Below are 20,358 nucleotides of genomic sequence, written 5' to 3' on the forward strand. Positions count from 1 at the left end.
AATATTTCATGTCCTATTTCACCCCCTTAATAGCTGAATTTCGAAAAACACTGAACACGTTGTTTTTTTGTAACTGAGAAGACAAATACCGGTTTTCATAGATACAGCTTTGACAATACCTTCATAGTTCTTTAATAACGATTATTGTCAGAAAAACCTCACTCACTTTTTGACCCTATTGGGGTTGAATTTCCAAAAACGATGAAACACGTACTTATTTCTGACAGAGAACCCAAAGACCAAATTTCATATGTCTAGCTTCAAAAATGCCTTAACAGTGACAACCTATCGCCCTCTAATTCACCACCTTAGGGGTATAATTTAAAAACCCGTTCTTAAAAAACCCCTACAGTACAAGATCAACACCCTCTCCAAATTTCAAGTTCCTATACTTAGCGGTATGGGCTGGGAAGTGATGAATCAGTCAGTCAGGGCATTGTTTTTTATAGTAGATATTTCTTTAGTATTCTGTTAGATAAGAGGCGTACCATCTATTCGTTAAAAGCAGCGGACTCCCATGTACAAAGCAACATTGCAGAATTGGCACTCCCCGAAGAAAGGATATTGCGGAGATATGGCTTAGCCACAGCCTGGGGGATGTTTCTAGAATTAAATATTCACTCTACAGCGGTGTGTGCGCTGAGGTTCGCAGGAGAGCTTCTGTAAAGTTTGGAAGGTAGGAGGCGAGGTACTGGCAGAAGTAAATCTGTGAGTCGTGCTTGGGTAGCTCAGTTGGTAGAGCACTTGCCCGCGAAAGGCAAAGGTCCGGAGTTCGAGTCTCCGTCCGGCACACAGTTTTAATCTGCCAGGAAGTTTCAATGTGTCAAATATTTGACGATAACGAGGTAAGACGTTTATGGATCATCTGCTGGATGAGTATAGTCTGGATAATTTGTGCTCTGTTTTAAGAAAATCTTGGTCTGTTATCACCTGAGGTAGGCGAAAGGGTGTACATATCACGAAAAATGCTTTACGATTTCTGTAACGATGATTTATTTTCAGAAAACTTTCCCTTCTACTTCAGCCAATCGAGGTTAAATTTCCAAAAATGCTGAAATACATATTTCTTTATTTCCTACCGAGAATGAAATACGATTTTTCGTAGGTCTGGCTTCAAAACTCCCTTAAAAGCGACGAATTTTCAAAAAACATTTCGTCTCCTATTTCATTCCCTTGTGGATGGAATTTCGAACAATTTCTGCTTAAATGACGCCTACAGTATAAGATCAATACCCTCTCGAAATTGAAAGTTTCTGCTCTGGGCGGTTTGGGCTGGGCGATGATATGTCAGTGAATGAGTCAGTCATCGGGGACTTTGCCTTTTATCTATATATAAAAGAGTGACACGTTGGTTTGTAACCTGATGCTTCATACTGATTATGAGCTGTCATGCATCTGATTATGATATCACAATTTACGTACTCAAGTACTCAATATGTTCTGAATGGCCAGTACTATATCACGACTGTTTTTGTAATTACTAATTACCGTTTATTTTGGTTTTCTTGTTGTATATAGATACCTAAAGATCGTTTGTTTGTGACTAAAACTGGGTGTATAATAAAGTGACGATACAACCAAGTGCCAAGTCATCATTTTTTAAAATGTATATACCTTCCACATCTACATTACATGATTACTCGGCATATCAGGCTTAAGTGCCTAGTGGAGCGTTCTTCGAACCACCGTCAGACTATTTGTGTGATGTTCCATTCTCCAACAGCGCGTGGGAAGAAATCAACACTTAAATCTTTCAGTACCAGCTCTGAGTTCTCTTATTTTATTACGATGATCATTTCTCCCTGTATAAAATATTTTCACATTCAGAGTGGAAAGTTTGAAAATTCGTGTAATGATCTCCCCCCAACGTTAAGCGCCTTTGTTTTAATGATTGCCACACCAAGTCGATTGCAATATCCGCGACACTCCGTCCCCTATTTGGCAATAATATAAAACGAACTGCCCTTATTTAGACGTTTTCGACGCCCTGCGGCAAACCTGTCTGGTAAGAATCCCATACTGCTTAGCAGTACTCAACGGAGTACGGACAAGCATAGTGTAGGCATTCTCTTCAGTAAATCTGATGCATTTTCCAAGTGTTCTGCCAATACATCGGTACCACGTACCACTAACAGTCGTATCGTTTCTTGCTCAACTCGCAAACATAGCGGGTGAAAGCTACTGTCTCAAAGTCTCCGTACGAGTCCTAATTTCTCGTATCTTACCTGGCCCTTACGCGAAATGTACACTGTCGAGAATCGAAGCGTTGTGGAGTCGGCCTCAAATGCCCGTTCTCTAAATTTGCGCATTAGTGTCTCTCGAAAAGATCATCGTTTTCTCTCCATGGATTCCCATTTGAGTTTACGAAGAATCTCCGCAAACCTTGTGTGCTAGGTGAACCTACCGGTAACAAATCCAGCAGCCTGCCCCTGAACAGCTTCCTTGCTTTCCTTTAATCCGACCTCGTGGAGATTCCAAACACTTGAACAGTACTCAAGAATAGATCGCACTAGCGTTCTAGGCGCCGTCCCCTGGATCACCTACACTGTCCCAAAATTGTCGAGCATTCCACCAGACTGACGTGCACATTCCATTTCATATCGCTCTGCAACGTCACGCGTAGATATTTAAGCGATGTGACTGTACCCACCAGCTCCCTACTAATGCTATATTCGAACGATATATGATTGCCCACAACAGCAGCAGGTGCCATAACACTTGCTCTCGTGGATACATGTTCTCCCGTAAGCGCATCCGCCTAATTCTGCACAATTTTTTAACAAATGCAAATACTGACATAGTGTCCCAATATCATATGTACTTCTAAGATTTTATGCTATCACACTTAAAAAATTCAGAGTGTAGTTCTCTTATGTGCACAAATAGCTGAAAGTGATGTCATGATGTCTCTTATCTCTAAGAGAATGCATCATTTCTTTACTGGAGTTTGAAATGCCTGGAGTGTCTATATTGTGTGAAATTGATCATCTTGTAAAATTTGGTCATGGCTGTTACGCGTACGTTGAGGTGAGAAAAGTTATGGGATATCTCCTAACATCGAGTCGGCATAGTACAGCAAGTCGACGTGGCATAAATTGTCACGAACTCAACAAGTCGTCGGAAGTCCTCTGCATAAATACTGCACCGTGCTGCGTCTGTAGGCATGCCGGTGCAGGATTTTGTGCACGAAGTGACCTCTCGCTTATGACCCACAAATGTTCGATGTTCATGTCGATAGATGTGGTTGGCCAAATCATCCGCTCGAATTGTTCAGAAGGTTCTTCAAATCAGTGCAAATATTTGTGTCCCAGTGACATGACGCATTATCATCAATAAAGTTCCATTGTTGTTTCGCAACGTGACGACCATGAATCGCTGCAAATGATCTGCGCGTAGCCGAAAATAACCACATCCAGTCATCCGTTCAGTTGGACCACCGGATCCAGTCCATTGCATGTAAACACAGTCCACCCTATAATGCAGCCACCACTAGCTCGCACAGTGCTTTGTTGACAACTTGGGTCTGTGGCTTCGTGGGGACTGCGACGCACCCGAACCCTACCGTCAACTCTTACCCAATTAAATCGCGACTCAACAGGCCACTGTTTTCCAGTCATCTAGGGTCCAACCAATATGGTCACGAGCGCAGGAGAGGCACTGCAAGCGATGTCGTCAGCAAAGGCAGCCGTGTCGATCGTCTGCTGCCATAACCTAGGAAGACCAAATTTCACCGCACTGTCGTGACATACGTTTGTCGTACGTGCCACACTGATTTCAGCGGCTATTTCACGCAGTGTTGCTTGCTGTTAGCGCTGACAACCCTACGCTAAACGCCGTTGCTCTCGGTCGTTAAGTGAAGGCCGTTGGCCATTGTGCTGTCTGTGGTGAGAGACAATGCCTAAAATTTGGTATTCTCAGCACACTATCGACACTTTGGATCTCGAAATATTGAAGTTGATTTCCGAAATGAAATATTCCATGTGTCTAGCTCCAACGTCTGGTAATACAGGGTGTTTCAAAAATGACCGGTATATTTGAAACGGCAATAAAAACTAAACGAGCAGCGATAGAAATACACCGTTTGTTGCAATATGCTTGGGACAACAGTACATTTTCAGGCGGACAAACTTTCGAAATTACAGTAGTTACAATTTTCAACAACAGATGGCACTGCGGTCTGGGAAACTCTATAGTACGATATTTTCCACATATCCACCATGCGTAGCAATAATATGGCATAGTCTCTGAATGAAATTACCCGAAACCTTTGATAACGTGTCTGGCGGAATGGCTTCACATGCAGATGAGATGTACTGCTTCAGCTGTTCAATTGTTTCTGGATTCTGGCGGTACACCTGGTCTTTCAAGTGTCCCCACAGAAAGAAGTCACAGGGGTTCATGTCTGGCGAATAGTGAGGCCAATCCACGCCGCCTCCTGTATGTTTCGGATAGCCCAAAGCAATCACACGATCATCGAAATATTCAGTCAGGAAATTGAAGACTTCGGCCGTGCGATGTGGCCGGGCACCATCTTGCATAAACTACGAGGTGTTCGCAGTGTCGTCTAAGGCAGTTTGTACCGCCACAAATCCACGAAGAATGTCCAGATAGCGTGATGCAGTAATCGTTTCGGATCTGAAAAATGGGCCAATGATTCCTTTGGAAGAAATGGCGGCCCAGACCAGTACTTTTTGAGGATGCAGGGACGATGGGACTGCAACATGGCGCTTTTCGGTTCCCCATATGCGCCAGTTCTGTTTATTGACGAAGCCGTCCAGGTAAAAATAAGCTTCGTCAGTAAATCAAATGCTGCCCACATGCATATCGCCGTCATCAATCCTGTGCACTATATCGTTAGCGAATGTCTCTCGTGCAGCAATGGTAGCGGCGCTGAGGGATTGCCGCGTTTGAATTTTGTATGGATAGAGGTGTAAACTCTGGCGCATGAGACGATACGTGGACATTGGCGCCATTTGGACCGCAGCTGCAACATGGCGAACGGAAACCCGAGGCCGCTGTTGGATCACCTGCTGTACTAGCTGCGCGTTGCCCTCTGTGGTTGCCGTACGCGGTCGCCCTACCTTTCCAGCACGTTCATCCGTCACGTTCCCAGTCCGTTGAAATTTTTATGGCGCACCCACAGACTGCGTTGTCTTCTATATCTTTCACATCACTTGCAGCGCCATCTGTTGTTGAAAATTGTAACTACTGTAATTTCGAAAGTTTGTCTGCCTGAAAATGTACTGTTGTCCCAAGCATATTGGAACAAACGGTGTATTTCTATCGCTGCTCGTTTAGTTTTTATTGCCGTTTCAAATATACCGGTCATTTTTGAAACACCCTGTACCTCTCATGCGGGCCATAATCACGTTGGAAACCTTTTCACACGATTCACCTGAGTACAAATGACAGCTCCACCAATGCTCTCTGCCTTTTATACCTTGTGTGCGCGATACTTCTACCACCTGCATATGTGCACATCGCTATCCCATAAATCTTTTACCTCAGTGTGTAGTTTAGTAATCTCCATTTCTGTAAATTGGCGGTGAGAGGTATTTTGCTGCCTGTCCCCAGAGCCTGCAGAGCTAGAACGCCGCGTGGAGTCTTCACTGGAGCAGCTGGAGGAGCAAGTGGGCAGGCTGGCCGTGTCGCGCCTGGCGGCCTTCCTCACCGCCACGGAGTTCGGCCTCTGCGAGACGGAGCTGCTGGAGCTGCTGATGCCCACCACGGGCGGAGCGCTCAGCCTCGCCGCGGGCCACTTCAGCTTCAGCTCCATGTGTGCCGTGCGACGGCGCATGGGTGAGTGGCAGCGGAGCCGCCGTGCTGCCAGCGTTGCCAGTTCGGCGCTGAGGTAGGGCACAGCAGAACTAGTGCCTGCGTACCTGCGGTTAGCCTGACAGGTCTGAACGACGTTCATGGAACGGCGTAGCTGTGACTAGCAAGTCATTCAAATGGGGCACAGAACTGGTACTAACCAGGTAGAGTCGAATGGGACACATGGCATGGCATAGATGGCATTAACCAGGCTGCACATGCCATGGTGCAAATGGTGCAAGGCAGGCAGACAAATGAGGCAGAAAAAGAGGTGTAGCTGCAGCTAACACGGGCAGTCAAATGGTGCACACAGTGTGGTGCATCTGCTACTAACCAATCAGACTAGTGTCGTGCCTCATCATAGCTTCTGCTAGCCAGGGGCAAAGAGGCACATGAGTCAGTGTAGTTGTGGCTAACCAAAGGCCAAATTTGAATATGATGTAGCCAGTACTACCTAGGTCGTGTCAATCGGGGCAGATGACCGAGCATAGCTGCCGCTAACCAGGCAGAGTCAAATGGGGCACATAAATTGGCACGTAAGTGACTAAAATGGAACACATAATAAGCCATAGGTGCTACCCACCAGGCAAAGTCAAATGGGGGACATGACAGGCTGAGAGCTTCCCACCATTGGTAGTATATATTAGGAGAGTAGTACATATTAGGTTTGAACACACACTATATGGAATTATGTAATTTCTCAGGGTACATACTAGGTCTGCTCCCACTATCACACATTAGTATCTATTAGTTCATAGGCTTCCACGACTGATGACATTTTCAGTAAAACAATTTTGGTTATTGTGCACGTCATTATAAACCACTAAAGCAGCTAAATTGCCGACATTTCGACCAACTTCCTGCGGTCCTCTTCAGGGTGGTGAACTGCATGGAAAAGGCGACAGTAAGTCGGTTGAAACGTTGCCAATTTAGTTGCTTTAGCTTTTATAATGACATGGCCCAATACCCAAAATTATTATATTCAAAATGTATGTATTATGTTTTATCACTAGGTCTGTTCTACACGTATTTGAGTTTATTAATATTATATTTACTCGGTTATGTAGTCCTTGTCCTCTACAAAATAATCTCAATCTCCCCGAATGAAATTATTCCAGAGGCATTACCAGGAGTGTTGTTTACCCATTTAGTGTCCATAACGAATTTAACGATTTCACTTTCAATTCATCACTGATAAGGAAGAAGAAAGAAAAATTTTGTCGTTGATGAGGTAATTAAACATGGAGCATAAAATGTAATTGGGAAATACTGGGAAAGAAAACAGCTATTACCTTTTAGAAAGGAACTGTCTCATCATTTACCTTAATCGGTTTAGTGTGGCCATGTGACATCTGAATAGCCATGTGGAATTTGAACTGCCCTACTCCCAGGTGAGACTCCAGTGTCTTACCACTGGGTCATCTCATTCAGTGTCACGAGAGGCGTTCAAATTGATTTTGCAGCCTCCAGTATTGCAGGGTATACGTAATTGGAAGGAGGAGTAGCAGAAAATGTGTAGACGTGCCATGAGATGAGAGATTTCTACTTGGTTTTAAACATTCCACATTCCTTCCACTACATGGCGTAGCAGTTCATTGTAAATTACCGATAGTGCATATGCATCACACACAACGATCAGAACACTGTACCCAACTCCTACATCTGATCAATGGTACGCTGGTAAGGGATTGGACTGACCAGGGCACCTGAAAATAGTGGTAGGATAATATGAGAGGTGTATGTACGGCCTTTAACTTGCTAGAAGAGTGGCATTGTCGGAATGATAACAGAATGGTCTTCATGAAGCGCTTGAAGCCTACAACTCCCCCTTTTTCTAACACGTCAGATTTTTAGCATTACCTTATCAAAAAGATGTTGGCAATATTGTTGTGTTCTGCAAAGTCTGACTAACACATATACATGATATTTCAGATAAGGTGTTTTTCTCTGTAACTGACAGAATAAAGAGTGAGAGGAATATGCTTTTAGATAAGTAACCGTAAGAAACGTTGGTATTCCTTTGGAGTTACGAACATAGTTTATTTAGTTGTTTTTCAGAGTTACGTCAATGAGTTATTCGTTAAATAGTATATTATTTCTTCTTTTATGCAGTTCATGTATTTAAATTGACTGTGTACGAGTCAATTTACATCGAATTTCTTTCAGTTTCGTTAGACACCTATAAAACTTCCAAGATTTCGGGGTCTTGTACAACCGTCATTTAGAACTTGTTTGATCAGACATTATATGATATTCAAGTATAGTATTAACTAAACTTTTCGGTACACTTGGGACTATCACCCTTTCAATTTTCCTTGGAACAGAAAAAGAGCTTGCCATCACTCCATCGCCCACCGGTAGCCAGAACCAGCCCTTACTCCAGTCGTTAGCCCTGTCGAGTCTCTTTTATTGTAGATAAGGAGGGCACAGATAGACAAAACTCCACGTGACTCGAGCCGTGAATGCTTTTTTAAGTCATATGTTGCAAGCAATTCGTTGTTTGATAAAGTTTTAGTCCTTACGATCGTTTAGGATGGATGTCACTTTTACACGCTCCGTTTCCTTATGCAGTGTATTAGCCACTGGAATCCTCTACACATATCCTCAATATAAAATGCACATCGTCAATCCATAACTGCAGCTGAAAATCTGAAGCGCCTTATCTATACTACATAAAACTCGTAATTTTTTCTCCGTCCTTGTACATATACCCACAAGTCATAAATTCTCAATAATCTCAGTATAATCGAAAACCAAGCTATATTCAAGAGCAAATTCAAAGTTTCCGCGTCGATATTTCCCAGTCGTCTTGTTCCTCTCTAACAGCGAACCAATTTCTCTGCCACACCCTCGGGTCTACCCTTGCTTTCCTCATACCTCGTTCTGTTCCTTTCATCTGCTGTACGTACTTCTCTTTCTGTTACTATTAACTTTCCCTATCATCTCTCGCACCACTTAATTTCTTCGTCCCGATTTGTTCTTTCAGTTTTGCTGCCATGATTTTCAGTTAATATATAATTACTCCCATCTGACAGGAACTTATATACTGAGGAAAGCATTTAACATAATGGGAGCAATAATGATATTAGTTTGATAATTATTCCCCCCATGAACCATGGACCTTGCCGTTGGTGGGGAGGCTTGCGTGCCTCAGCGATACAGATGGCCGTACCGTAGGTGCAACCACAACGGAGGGGTATCTGTTGAGAGGCCAGACAAACATGTGGTTCCTGAAGAGGGGCAGCAGCCTTTTCAGTAGTTGCAGGGGCAACAGTCTGGATGATTGACTGATCTGGCCTTGTAACATTAACCAAAACGGCCTTGCTGTGCTGGTACTGCGAACGGCTGAAAGCAAGGGGAAACTGCAGCCGTTTTCCCGAGGACATGCAGCTTTACTGTGTGATTAAATGATGATGGCGTCCTCTTGGGTAAAATATTCCGGAGGTAAAATAGTCCCCCATTCGGATCTCCGGGCGGGGACTACTCAAGAGGACGTCGTTATCAGGAGAAAGAAAACTGGCGTTCTACGGATCGGAGCGTGGAATGTCAGATCACTTAATCGGGCAGGTAGGTTAGAAAATTTAAAAAGGGAAATGGATAGGTTAAAGTTAGATATAGTGGGAATTAGTGAAGTTCGGTGGCAGGAGGAAGAAGACTTTTGGTCAGGTGATTACAGGGTTATAAATACAAAATCAAATAGGGGTAATGCAGGAGTAGGTTTAATAATGAATAAAAAAATAGGAGTGCGGGTTAGCTACTACAAACAGCATAGTGAACGCATTATTGTGGCCAAGATAGACACAAAGCCCATGCCTACTACAGTAGTACAAGTTTATATGCCAACTAGCTCTGCAGATGATGAAGAAATAGATGAAATGTATGACGAGATAAAAGAAATTATTCAGGTAGTGAAGGGAGACGAAAATTTAATAGTCATGGGTGACTGGAATTCGTCAGTAGGAAAAGGGAGAGAAGGAAACATAGTAGGTGAATATGGATTGGGGGGAAGGAATGAAAGAGGAAGCCGCCTTGTAGAATTTTGCACAGAGCATAACTTAATCATAGCTAACACTTGGTTCAAGAATCATGAAAGGAGGCTGTATACATGGAAGAAGCCAGGAGATACTGACAGGTTTCAGATAGATTATATAATGGTAAGACAGAGATTTAGGAACCAGGTTTTAAATTGTAAGACATTTCCTGGGGCAGATGTGGATTCTGACCACAATCTATTGGTTATGAACTGCAGATTGAAACTGAAGAAACTGCAAAAAGGTGGGAATTTAAGGAGATGGGACCTGGATAAACTGAAAGAACCAGAGGTTGTAGAGAGTTTCAGGGAGAGCATAAGGGAACAATTGACAGGAATGGGGGAAAGAAATACAGTAGAAGAAGAATGGGTAGCTCTGAGGGATGAAGTGGTGAAGGCAGCAGACGATCAAGTAGGTAAAAAGACGAGGGCTAATAGAAATCCTTGGGTAACAGGAGAAATATTGAATTTAATTGATGAAAGGAGAAAATATAAAAATGCAGTAAATGAAGCAGGCAAAAAGGAATACAAACGTCTCAAAAATGAGATCGACAGGAAGTGCAAAATGGCTAAGCAGGGATGGCTAGAGGACAAATGTAAGGATGTAGAGGCTTGTCTCACTAGGGGTAAGATAGATACTGCCTACAGGAAAATTAAAGAGACCTTTGGAGAGAAGAGAACCACTTGTATGAATATGAAGAGCTCAGATGGAAACCCAGTTCTAAGCAAAGAAGGGAAGGTAGAAAGGTGGAAGGAGTATATAGAGGGTTTATACAAGGGTGATGTATTTGAGGACAATATTATGGAAATGGAAGAGGATGTAGATGAAGACGAAATGGGAGATAAGATACTGCGTGAAGAGTTTGACAGAGCACTGAAAGACCTGAGTCGAAACAAGGCCCCGGGAGTAGACAACATTCCACTAGAACTACTGATGGCTTCGGGAGAGCCAGTCATGACAAAACTCTACCATCTGGTGAGCACGATGTATGAGACAGGCGAAATACCCTCAGACTTCAAGAAGAATATAATAATTCCAATCCCAAAGAAAGCAGGTGTTGACAGATGTGAAAATTACCGAACTATCAGTTTAATAAGTCACAGCTGCAAAATACTAACGCGAATTCTTTACAGACGAATGGAAAAACTGGTAGAAGCTGACCTCGGGGAAGATCAGTTTGGATTCCGTAGGAATGTTGGAACACGTGAGGCAATACTGACCTTACGACTTATCTTGGAAGAAAGATTAAGAAAAGGCAAACCTACATTTCTAGCATTTGTAGACTTAGAGAAAGCTTTTGACAATGTTGACTGGAATACTCTCTTTCAAATTCTGAAGGTGGCAGGGGTAAAATACAGGGAGCGAAAGGCTATTTACAATTTGTACAGAAACCAGATGGCAGTTATAAGAGTCGAGGGGCATGAAAGGGAAGCAGTGGTTGGGAAAGGAGTGAGACAGGGTTGTAGCCTCTCCCCGATGTTATTCAATCTGTATATTGAGCAAGCAGTAAAGGAAACAAAAGAAAAATTCGGAGTAGGTATTAAAATTCATGGAGAAGAAGTAAAAACTTTGAGGTTCGCCGATGACATTGTAATTCTGTCAGAGACAGCAAAGGACTTGGAAGAGCAGTTGAACGGAATGGACAGTGTCTTGAAAGGAGGATATAAGATGAACATCAACAAAAGCAAAACGAGGATAATGGAATGTAGTCAAATTAAGTCGGGTGATGCTGAGGGAATTAGACTAGGAAATGAGACACTTAAAGTAGTAAAAGAGTTTTGCTATTTAGGGAGTAAAATAACCGATGATGGTCGAAGTAGAGAGGATATAAAATGTAGACTGGCAATGGCAAGGAAAACGTTTCTCAAGAAGAGAAATTTGTTAACATCGAGTATAGATTTAGGTGTCAGGAAGTCGTTTCTGAAAGTATTTGTATGGAGTGTAGCCATGTATGGAAGTGAGACATGGACGATAACTAGTTTGGACAAGAAGAGAATAGAAGCTTTCGAAATGTGGTGCTACAGAAGAATGCTGAAGATAAGGTGGGTAGATCACGTAACTAATGAGGAGGTATTGAATAGGATTGGAGAGAAGAGAAGTTTGTGGCACAACTTGACTAGAAGAAGGGATCGGTTGGTAGGACATGTTTTGAGGCATCAAGGGATCACAAATTTAGCATTGGAGGGCAGCGTGGAGGGTAAAAATCGTAGAGGGAGACCAAGAGATCAATACACTAAGCAGATTCAGAAGGATGTAGGTTGCAGTAGGTACTGGGAGATGAAGAAGCTTGCACAGGATAGAGTAGCATGGAGAGCTGCATCAAACCAGTCTCAGGACTGAAGACCACAACAACAACAACAACAATTATGTTTATTACTTTGTCTATTACTGTCATGTAACTCATGTACAAAGTCCATTACAGTGTATACTGTAAAGTTAATGTCCAAGATTGCTTGGTTAGACCAAGAGAGATCCTGAAGGCCAAATTTCACCAGATGAAACAAATAAAATACGTATCTCCCCAAGAGCAATGTTCTTCCACTACATTGTTCATAATGTAGTTGAAATGAGATTCATACTGAACACTCGCAGTATAAGTTTTATATTTTTAACAGAGGACGTAATAAAGTCTTTATCTAGATAACAATGTAAATTAACTCTTTGCGCAGGGAACATTCGTAGAATGTTTAAGCTGCCGAACAAGGGACAACATTTCTGGGGAGGAAACCTGCGGTTTGATGTAAGCGGAAAAATCAGAACCATGTCACCGTGTTTACATATGCTTGACAAAACAAGAGAAAATGTCGTTTCCACAACAGGCTAAAAATAACAGATAACAGATTCGTGTTGCACCGCGGGCGCAGCGGGAACGACAAACAGAAACCACACGCATAACTGCGCTCGGAAAAGCAATTATTCAATCAGAAATCCCGACAGCAAAATAGCCAGCGGGCTGCCACTACACATCACGTCACGTCACACAATAATGTGAAGGCAGAACTCAAATTTAATTGTCGCGCACCAAGCGAAGCGAACCGACCGTCAACCTTTATTCGCATGCGTTCTCATTTCCTCAATGTCAATGAGGTTTGTGGAAAAATATAAATATATTCAGCGATATGTCTATATAATTCATTTCCTTGCCACATTAAAAGCTCAATAATCTACGTCACATCAGTGATAAAATTCTAGTTTGAAATCTGGACCTTGCCGTTAGTGGGGAGGCTTGCGTGCCTCAACGACACAGATAGCTGTACCGCAGGTGCAACCACAACGGAGGGGTATCTGTTGAGAGGCCAGACAAACGTGTGGGTCCTAAAAAGGGGCAGCAGCCTTTTCAGTAGTTACAGAGGCAACAGACTGGATGATTGACTGATCTGGCCTTGTAACACTAACCAAAACGGCCTTGCTGTGCTGGTACCTGCGAACGGCTGAAAGCAAGGGGAAACTACGGCCGTAATTTTTCCCGAGGGCATGCAGCTTTACTGTATGGATAAATGATGATGGCGTCCTCTTGGGTAAAATATTCCGGAGGTAAAATAGTCAGTCCCCCATATGGATCTCCGGGCGGGGACTACTCAGGAGGACGTCGTTATCAGGAGAAAGAAAACTGGCGTTCTACGGATCGGAGCGCGGAATGTCAGATCCCTTAATCGAGCAGGTAGGTCAGAAAATTTAAAAAGGGAAATGGGTAGGTTAAAGTTAGATGTAGTAGGAATTAGTGAAGTTCGCTGGCAGGAGGAACAAAACTTTTGGTCAGGCGAATACAGGGTCATAAATACAAAATCAAATAGGGGTAATGCAGGAGTAGGTCTAATAATGAATAAAACAATAGGAATGCGGGTAAGCTACTACAAACAGCACAGCGAACGCATTGTTGTGGCCAAGATAGACACGAAGCCCACGCCTACGACAGCAGTACAAGTATATACGACAACTAGTTCTGCAGATGACGAAGAAATTGAAGAAATGTATGATGAAATAAAAGAAATTATTCAGATAGTGAAGGTAGACGAAAATTTAATAGTCATGGGTGCCTGGAATTCGGTAGAAGGAAAAGGGAGAGAAGGAGACATAGTAGGTGAATATGGATTGAGGCTAAGAAATCAAAGAGGAAGCCGCCTGGTGGAATTTTGCACAGAGCATAAGTTAATCATAGCTAACACTTGGTTCAATAATTATGAAAGAAGGTTGTATACATGGGAGAACCCTGGAGATACTAAAAGGTATCAGATAGATTATATAATGGTAAGACAGAGATTTAGGAACCAGGTTTTAAATTGTAAGACATTTTCAGGAGCAGATGTGGACTATGACCACAATCTATTGGTTATGAACTGTAAATTAAAACTGAAGATATCGACAGGAAGTGCAAAATGGCTAAGCAGGGATGGCTAGAGGACAAATGTAAGGATGTAGGGGCTTACCTCACTAGGGGTAAGATAGATACTGCCTACAGGAAAATTAAAGAGGGAAAGGAGAACCACTTGCATGAATATCAAGAGCTTTGATGGAAACCCAGTTCTAAGCAAAGAAGGGAAAGCAGAAAGGTGGAAGGAGTATATAGAGGGTCTATACAAGGGCGATGTACTTGAGGACAATATTATGGAAATGGAAGAGGATGTAGATGAAGATGAAATGGGAGATACGATACTGCGTGAAGAGTTTGACAGAGCACTGAAAGACCTGAATCCAAACAAGGCCCCCGGAGTAGACAACAGTCCATTAGAATTACTGGACAGCCTTGGGAGAGCCAGTCCTGACAAAACTCTACCATCTGGTCAGCAAGATGTATGAGACAGGCAAAATACCCTCAGACTTCAAGAAGAATATAATAATTCCAATCCCAAAGAAAGCAGGTGTTAACAGATGTCAAAATTACCGAACTATCAGTTTAATAAGTCACAGCTGCAAAATACTAACGCGAATTCTTTACAGACGAATGGAAAAACTGATAGAAGCAGACCTCGGGGGAGATCAGTTTGGATTCCGTAGAAATGTTGGAACACGTGAGGCAATACTAACCTTACGACTTATCTTAGAAGAAAGATTAAGAAAAGGCAAACCTACGTTTCTAGCATTTGTAGACTTAGAGAAAGCTTTTGACAATGTTGATTGGAATACTCTCTTTCAAATTCTGAAGGTGGCAGGGGTAAAATACAGGGAGCGAAAGGCTATTTACAATTTGTACAGAAAGCAGATGTCAATTATAAGAGTCGAGGGGTATGAAAGGGAAGCAGTGGTTGGGAAGGGAGTCAGACAGGGTTGTAGCCTATCCCCGATGTTATACAACCTGTATATTGAGCAAGCAATAAAGGAAACAAAAGAAAAGTTTGGAGTAGGTATTAAAATCCATGGAGAAGAAATAAAAACTTTGAGGTTCACCGATGACATTGTAATTCTGTCAAAGACAGCAAAGGACTTGGAAGAGCAGTTGAACGGAATGGGCAGTGTCTTGAAAGGAGGGTATAAGATGAACATCAACAAAAGCAAAACGAGGATAATGGAATGTAGTCGAATTAAGTCGGGTGATTAGATTAGGAAATGAGACACTTAAAGTAGTAAAGGAGTTTTGCTATTTGGGGAGCAAAATAACTGATGATGGTCGAAGTAGAGAGGATATAAAATGTAGACTGGCAATGGCAAGGAAAGCGTTTCTGAATAAGAAAAATTTGTTAACATCGAGTATAGATTTAAATGTCAGGAAGTCATTTCTGAAAGGATTTGTATGGAGTGTAGCCATGTATGGAAGTGAAACATGGACGATGAATAGTTTAGAAAAGAAGAGAATAGAAGCTTTCGAAATATGGTGCTACAGAAGAATGCTGAAGTTTAGATGGGTAGATCACATAACTAATGAGGAGGTATTGAATAGAATTGCGGAGGAGTTTGTGGCACAACTTGACTAGAAGAAGGGATCGGTTGGTAGGACATGTTCTGAGACATCGAGGGATCATCAGTTTGGTAGTGGAGGGCAGCGTGGAGGGTAAAAATCGTAGAGGGAGACCAAGAGATGAAAACACTAAGCAGATTTAGAAGGATGTAGGCTGCAGTAGGTACTGGGATATGAAGCAGCTTGCACAGGATAGAGTAGCATGGAGAGCTGCATCAAACCAGTCTCAGGACTGAAGACCACAACAACAACAACAATAACTATGATGTTGAGCAAAACTTGGATCCATGTCAACAGATTCTAGCGCGTACCAAGACTAAAATTACCTTTATGCATGAGACGTCTAATTGTTTTTAAAGAAGAAAGGGGAAGGCATACAAGGGGCCTGACGCATTTTACTTTTTCAAATAGGCGGAAAGCACCTCGATTTGGCAAATTTTTATTGTGGTGATATTTACTTTTAACGTTATACAAACACTGCTGATCTCTTACTGCGTCTATACACTCGTGCATTTGCCCCTTTTTCCACATGCTGAGCGTGTTTCTTCGTCTGTAATGTACACTGCACTGCGGGAATATCAAGCAGTGACTAGACAGCAGTTTTGCCGTTCGCTGCTCCATGTCCACTAGTACGTAAACAAAATCGAACAGACTCACTCCTGAACGGAGAGCCCTTTCATTTGCACTGAAGAGCCAACGAATCCGGTACACGTGCCTCGTATCATGTAGGGACCCGCGAGCATGCAGATGTGCCGCCACACGACGTGGCAAGGACTCGAGTAATGTCTGAAGTACTACTGGAGGGAACTGATTCCATGAATCCTCCGCTGCTGTCCATAAATCCGCAAGAGATCGGGGGGGGGGGGGGGGGGGGGGGTGGAGCTCTCTTCTGAGCAGCACGTTGCAAGGCATCCCAGATATGCTCAATAATGTTCATTTCTTGGGAGTTTAGTGGCCATTGGAAGTGTTTAAAGTCAGAAGAACGTTCCTCTAGCAACTCTGTAGCACTTCTGGACGTGTAGGATGTCGCATTGTCCTGCTGGAATTGCCCAAGTCTATCGGAATGAACAATGGACATGAATGAATGCAGGCCATCGGACAGGATGCTTACGTATGTGTCACCTATCAGAGTCGTATCTAGACATATCAGGAGCCCCATAACACTCCAACTGCACACGTCCCGCACCATTACAGAGTCTCGTCTATCTTCAACAGTTCTCTTCAGTCGTCATTGGTTCCGTTCTTGCAGGATCTTTTCCCGGCCGCAGCGATGTCGAACATTCGATGTCTTATTGGATTCCTGATATTGACGGCACATTCGTGAAATGATTGTACGAGAAAAATCATCACTACCTCGGAGATGCTGTGTCCCAATGCTCGTGCGCCGACTACAACACCACGATCAAACTCACTTAAGGGTAGTACGTACATCCTTTACCCACAGTGTTAAATTTGCAATATTGATGACCCATTATCTCAGAACCTGTGACAGAGATCTGATATTTTTGAGATGTATAGTGTCACTCCTTTTCTGATTACTGAACCAGAATCAAATAATTAGCTAGTTATGATTTTTTAAAAATGTTGTTCAAAATTTACTTTTAAATGTCCACTTTTTCTTCCGTAAGTAAAAAACCGTTAGAGGTAGAGATGTTTTGGGAGGTTCAGTAACTGCAGTACACTAAGTGGTAACATAGTGTAAAATTAGAGATATGTATCTGTAATAGTTCCAGAGTTAATGGGTCAAATAATTTTAAAAATGTCATTTCCGGCAAATCAACTTCAAACATTTTATTTGATATTAACTTACACATGGGGGGATGCCAGCTTCTAGAAACAGCCAGGCCCACAATCAGCATTATCTGGATCCTGTTCTTGACTATCCTGCCGACCTAGAAGCTTTCTCCTTTTCCTGACTCTTGCTTCTTTAGTCATTTCCTCTGCTGCACGCTGGGCTTTCATGATCCTAAGTCGATCCATTCGCTGAAAGGCTTGTAGTGTTTTGGTACCTGAAGTGATACCAAGTTCCTCTAGTGCCCCAAATCTTCCCTTTATACCATCATTAAACGTTATCACAACATCGAAACACCCAAGCATAGAGTTTTCTTTCCTACAAAGACATTTTTTGGTATGCGGGTCCAAATTACATTATTGAAAGACTCGTTCGGGTTTTGTGTTCGACCATGGAGACATTTGAAAAGGAGGTCAGGATGAGCGAATTCTATATATATATATATATATATATATATATATATATATATTGGTTTAATAGCTTCCATCACTGCAGATGGTATGCTATTTTTGTGCCTAAATTGTTGCTTGCTACCCGCTGCCTGAGCTTTGCGGTACTTTCACCATGAATCAGCACCAGGTGGACAAAGACCATGTATAGGTGTATCAACAGTGGATGATTTGTGGAAGAATGTAGCCCACACTGCTTGTTTCATCCCTTGTAGGTCATGTGTATTGGTTCTTATTGCCATTCCATAATAAAGCTGGAGTTCATCAATGTTTTTGTCTGTAAGTCTTCCCTTACCATTTAGAGTCTTTCCATCTGATTTCTCTTTTCCTTTTTTCTGCTTCAATTTTCGGAGACGTATTCCCATCCGTTTATGAACGTGGCGCACACATTCAATCTTAATAATCTGCTTATTACCACTACTGTTTTGTAAGCTTTTGAATCACCATCCCCCAAGTATTCAGTGTACCACACACCTCTCTCCTATTGTGAACGTCTGAACATAGAAACAACTGCAGTAGCCTCCATACCCCCACTAGTTCCCTCATAATTCTTAGCGCAATTTTTTTTATGGCTTTCACTTGTTTCATCAACTGACTTACACTGATGACAGTATTTAGTGAGCACTTCAATGTCTAAAACTTTACCTGTGTCAACACTAGTGACAGTTGCAACTGCATTTTTTGATGTGTGACCTCTCTTCTGCCGTGTGCCATCAACTGCCATAGATAAGTCTGTTTTGTTATGTAATTCTACTGCTTCTTTAGCAGCAGCTTTCATAGAAGCAACAGCAACAGATATGACACATTCACCAATTACTTCTGTGTGCTTACTTGATCTGGTTGGTGGGTTTGGCAAGTTCAGCGTTGCACATAATACTTCAGCTGCAGTCAATCCTTTCCCAATGCACCTCATTCCATACAGGAATCTAACATTCCTCTCAAACAAGTCATTCTTGCATATTTTCAGAAGTCCAAAATGATGTCAAGAGCCTACAAACTTCGCACTGAATATCAAGTTTGTTAATCAGTCCAGTCCTTGCAGATGTCCTCAGAGATGCTAATTTGCCCACCACAAACCTTACATGACACATAATCTTGCAAAACTTGTCCTAACACACTCAAATCTAAAAGAACATAACCTAAACTATTTTGATCTCTGCCAATAAATAAATCCTCATTGTCTCCAAGTTTCCTCTTCGAAGCACCAGTAGGCGCGTCCTTATCACGGGTCTGTGAAAAATCTATTTCAGGATCAACACTGGATTCAGATTTTGTGATATGCTGTTTTCCATGGAAACGTCACTTCTTAAAACAACCCTTTCTTTTTGTCATGCTGAAAAGAGGTATAAGAGTGTATAATAACACACCAAACCACTATGTTTTCAGTTCAAAACTTATGAAACACGACAACCACAAAGTAATTAAACAAAATGCATGTGCTATACTGCCATTTCTGTTTGCACAGTGCATCCAACCTCTTAACACGAACATTAACGTGATTTCAAGGAATAAATAGCTGAAAACCACAGCCTTCTACATTGAATAGTTCAGGAGGTAGAGATACTTAGGCAAGTCAGTGCAGAACGACCGGATAATTTTACACACGCACTATTAACTTTGAAATGATAAAAACTACACTTCCAATTGGAATTTTTCGACAAATAATGCATCAAATTATTCAGAAGAATCTAATATTAATAAGAGATAATAATCCGAAAATGTCACTTTTTGACCAATTCCGCCATACGTACTCCCCTTAAATCTTGATAAATTGCCATTGTAGCAGCAGTAATCGATCTCACAATTGCGACAGACACTTGTTGTGTTATATAGGCATTGCCGACCGCAGTGCCATATTCTGCCTGTTTATATTTCTCTGTATGTGAATATGCATGCCTACACCAGTTTCTTCGGTGCCTCAGTGTATATACTAGCTTTTCCCGGCTATGTGTTGTCATCGCTCCGTCTGGTTACTGGGAGAAGAAAGAGAAAATACACGTTTCTAACATGTATAGGATTGGATCTACGTCCTAATCTGCTGCTCCCCCACTCGTCCCCCCGTCTCTGGCTATCTCCTCTTCTCCCTGTCTTTCTCCATCTGCTCACACTGCCCGCCCCCACCTCTCTCTGTATGCCACCTCGCTACCAGTTTCTATGTCCATCTTCTCCTCCCTCCCCCCCCTCTCTCTCTCTCTCTCTCTCTCTCTCTCTCTCTTTCCAACTCCTCCTGCCCCCTCTTTCTGGCCATCTCCGCTTTCAATCTCAGTGTCCTCCACCACTCTGTCCAACTCCTCTTCCCACCCCTCCTCTGGCCCTGAACCTTGTTTATTGTTGTTTCATGTTCAGATTCTGTAGCAGTAAGGGAGACTGGGGCACACT

At 42.5% G+C, this 20,358-nt stretch overlaps 1 protein-coding gene across 1 annotated transcript in view; it reads left to right on the forward strand.

Annotated features, from left to right (window-relative positions):
* The window catches only part of LOC126204368 (protein qui-1-like), a 396,210-nt gene that overhangs the window by 30,253 nt on the left and 345,599 nt on the right, over positions 1-20,358 (forward strand). The window contains exon 4 of the mRNA XM_049938742.1: positions 5,575-5,799. Within this exon, the coding sequence (XP_049794699.1) occupies positions 5,575-5,799 (225 nt within the window). The remainder of the gene's footprint in view (positions 1-5,574; positions 5,800-20,358) is intronic.

This window comes from Schistocerca nitens, chromosome 9 (genome assembly GCF_023898315.1).
Source record: "Schistocerca nitens isolate TAMUIC-IGC-003100 chromosome 9, iqSchNite1.1, whole genome shotgun sequence".
Lineage (NCBI taxonomy): Eukaryota > Metazoa > Arthropoda > Insecta > Orthoptera > Acrididae > Schistocerca > Schistocerca nitens.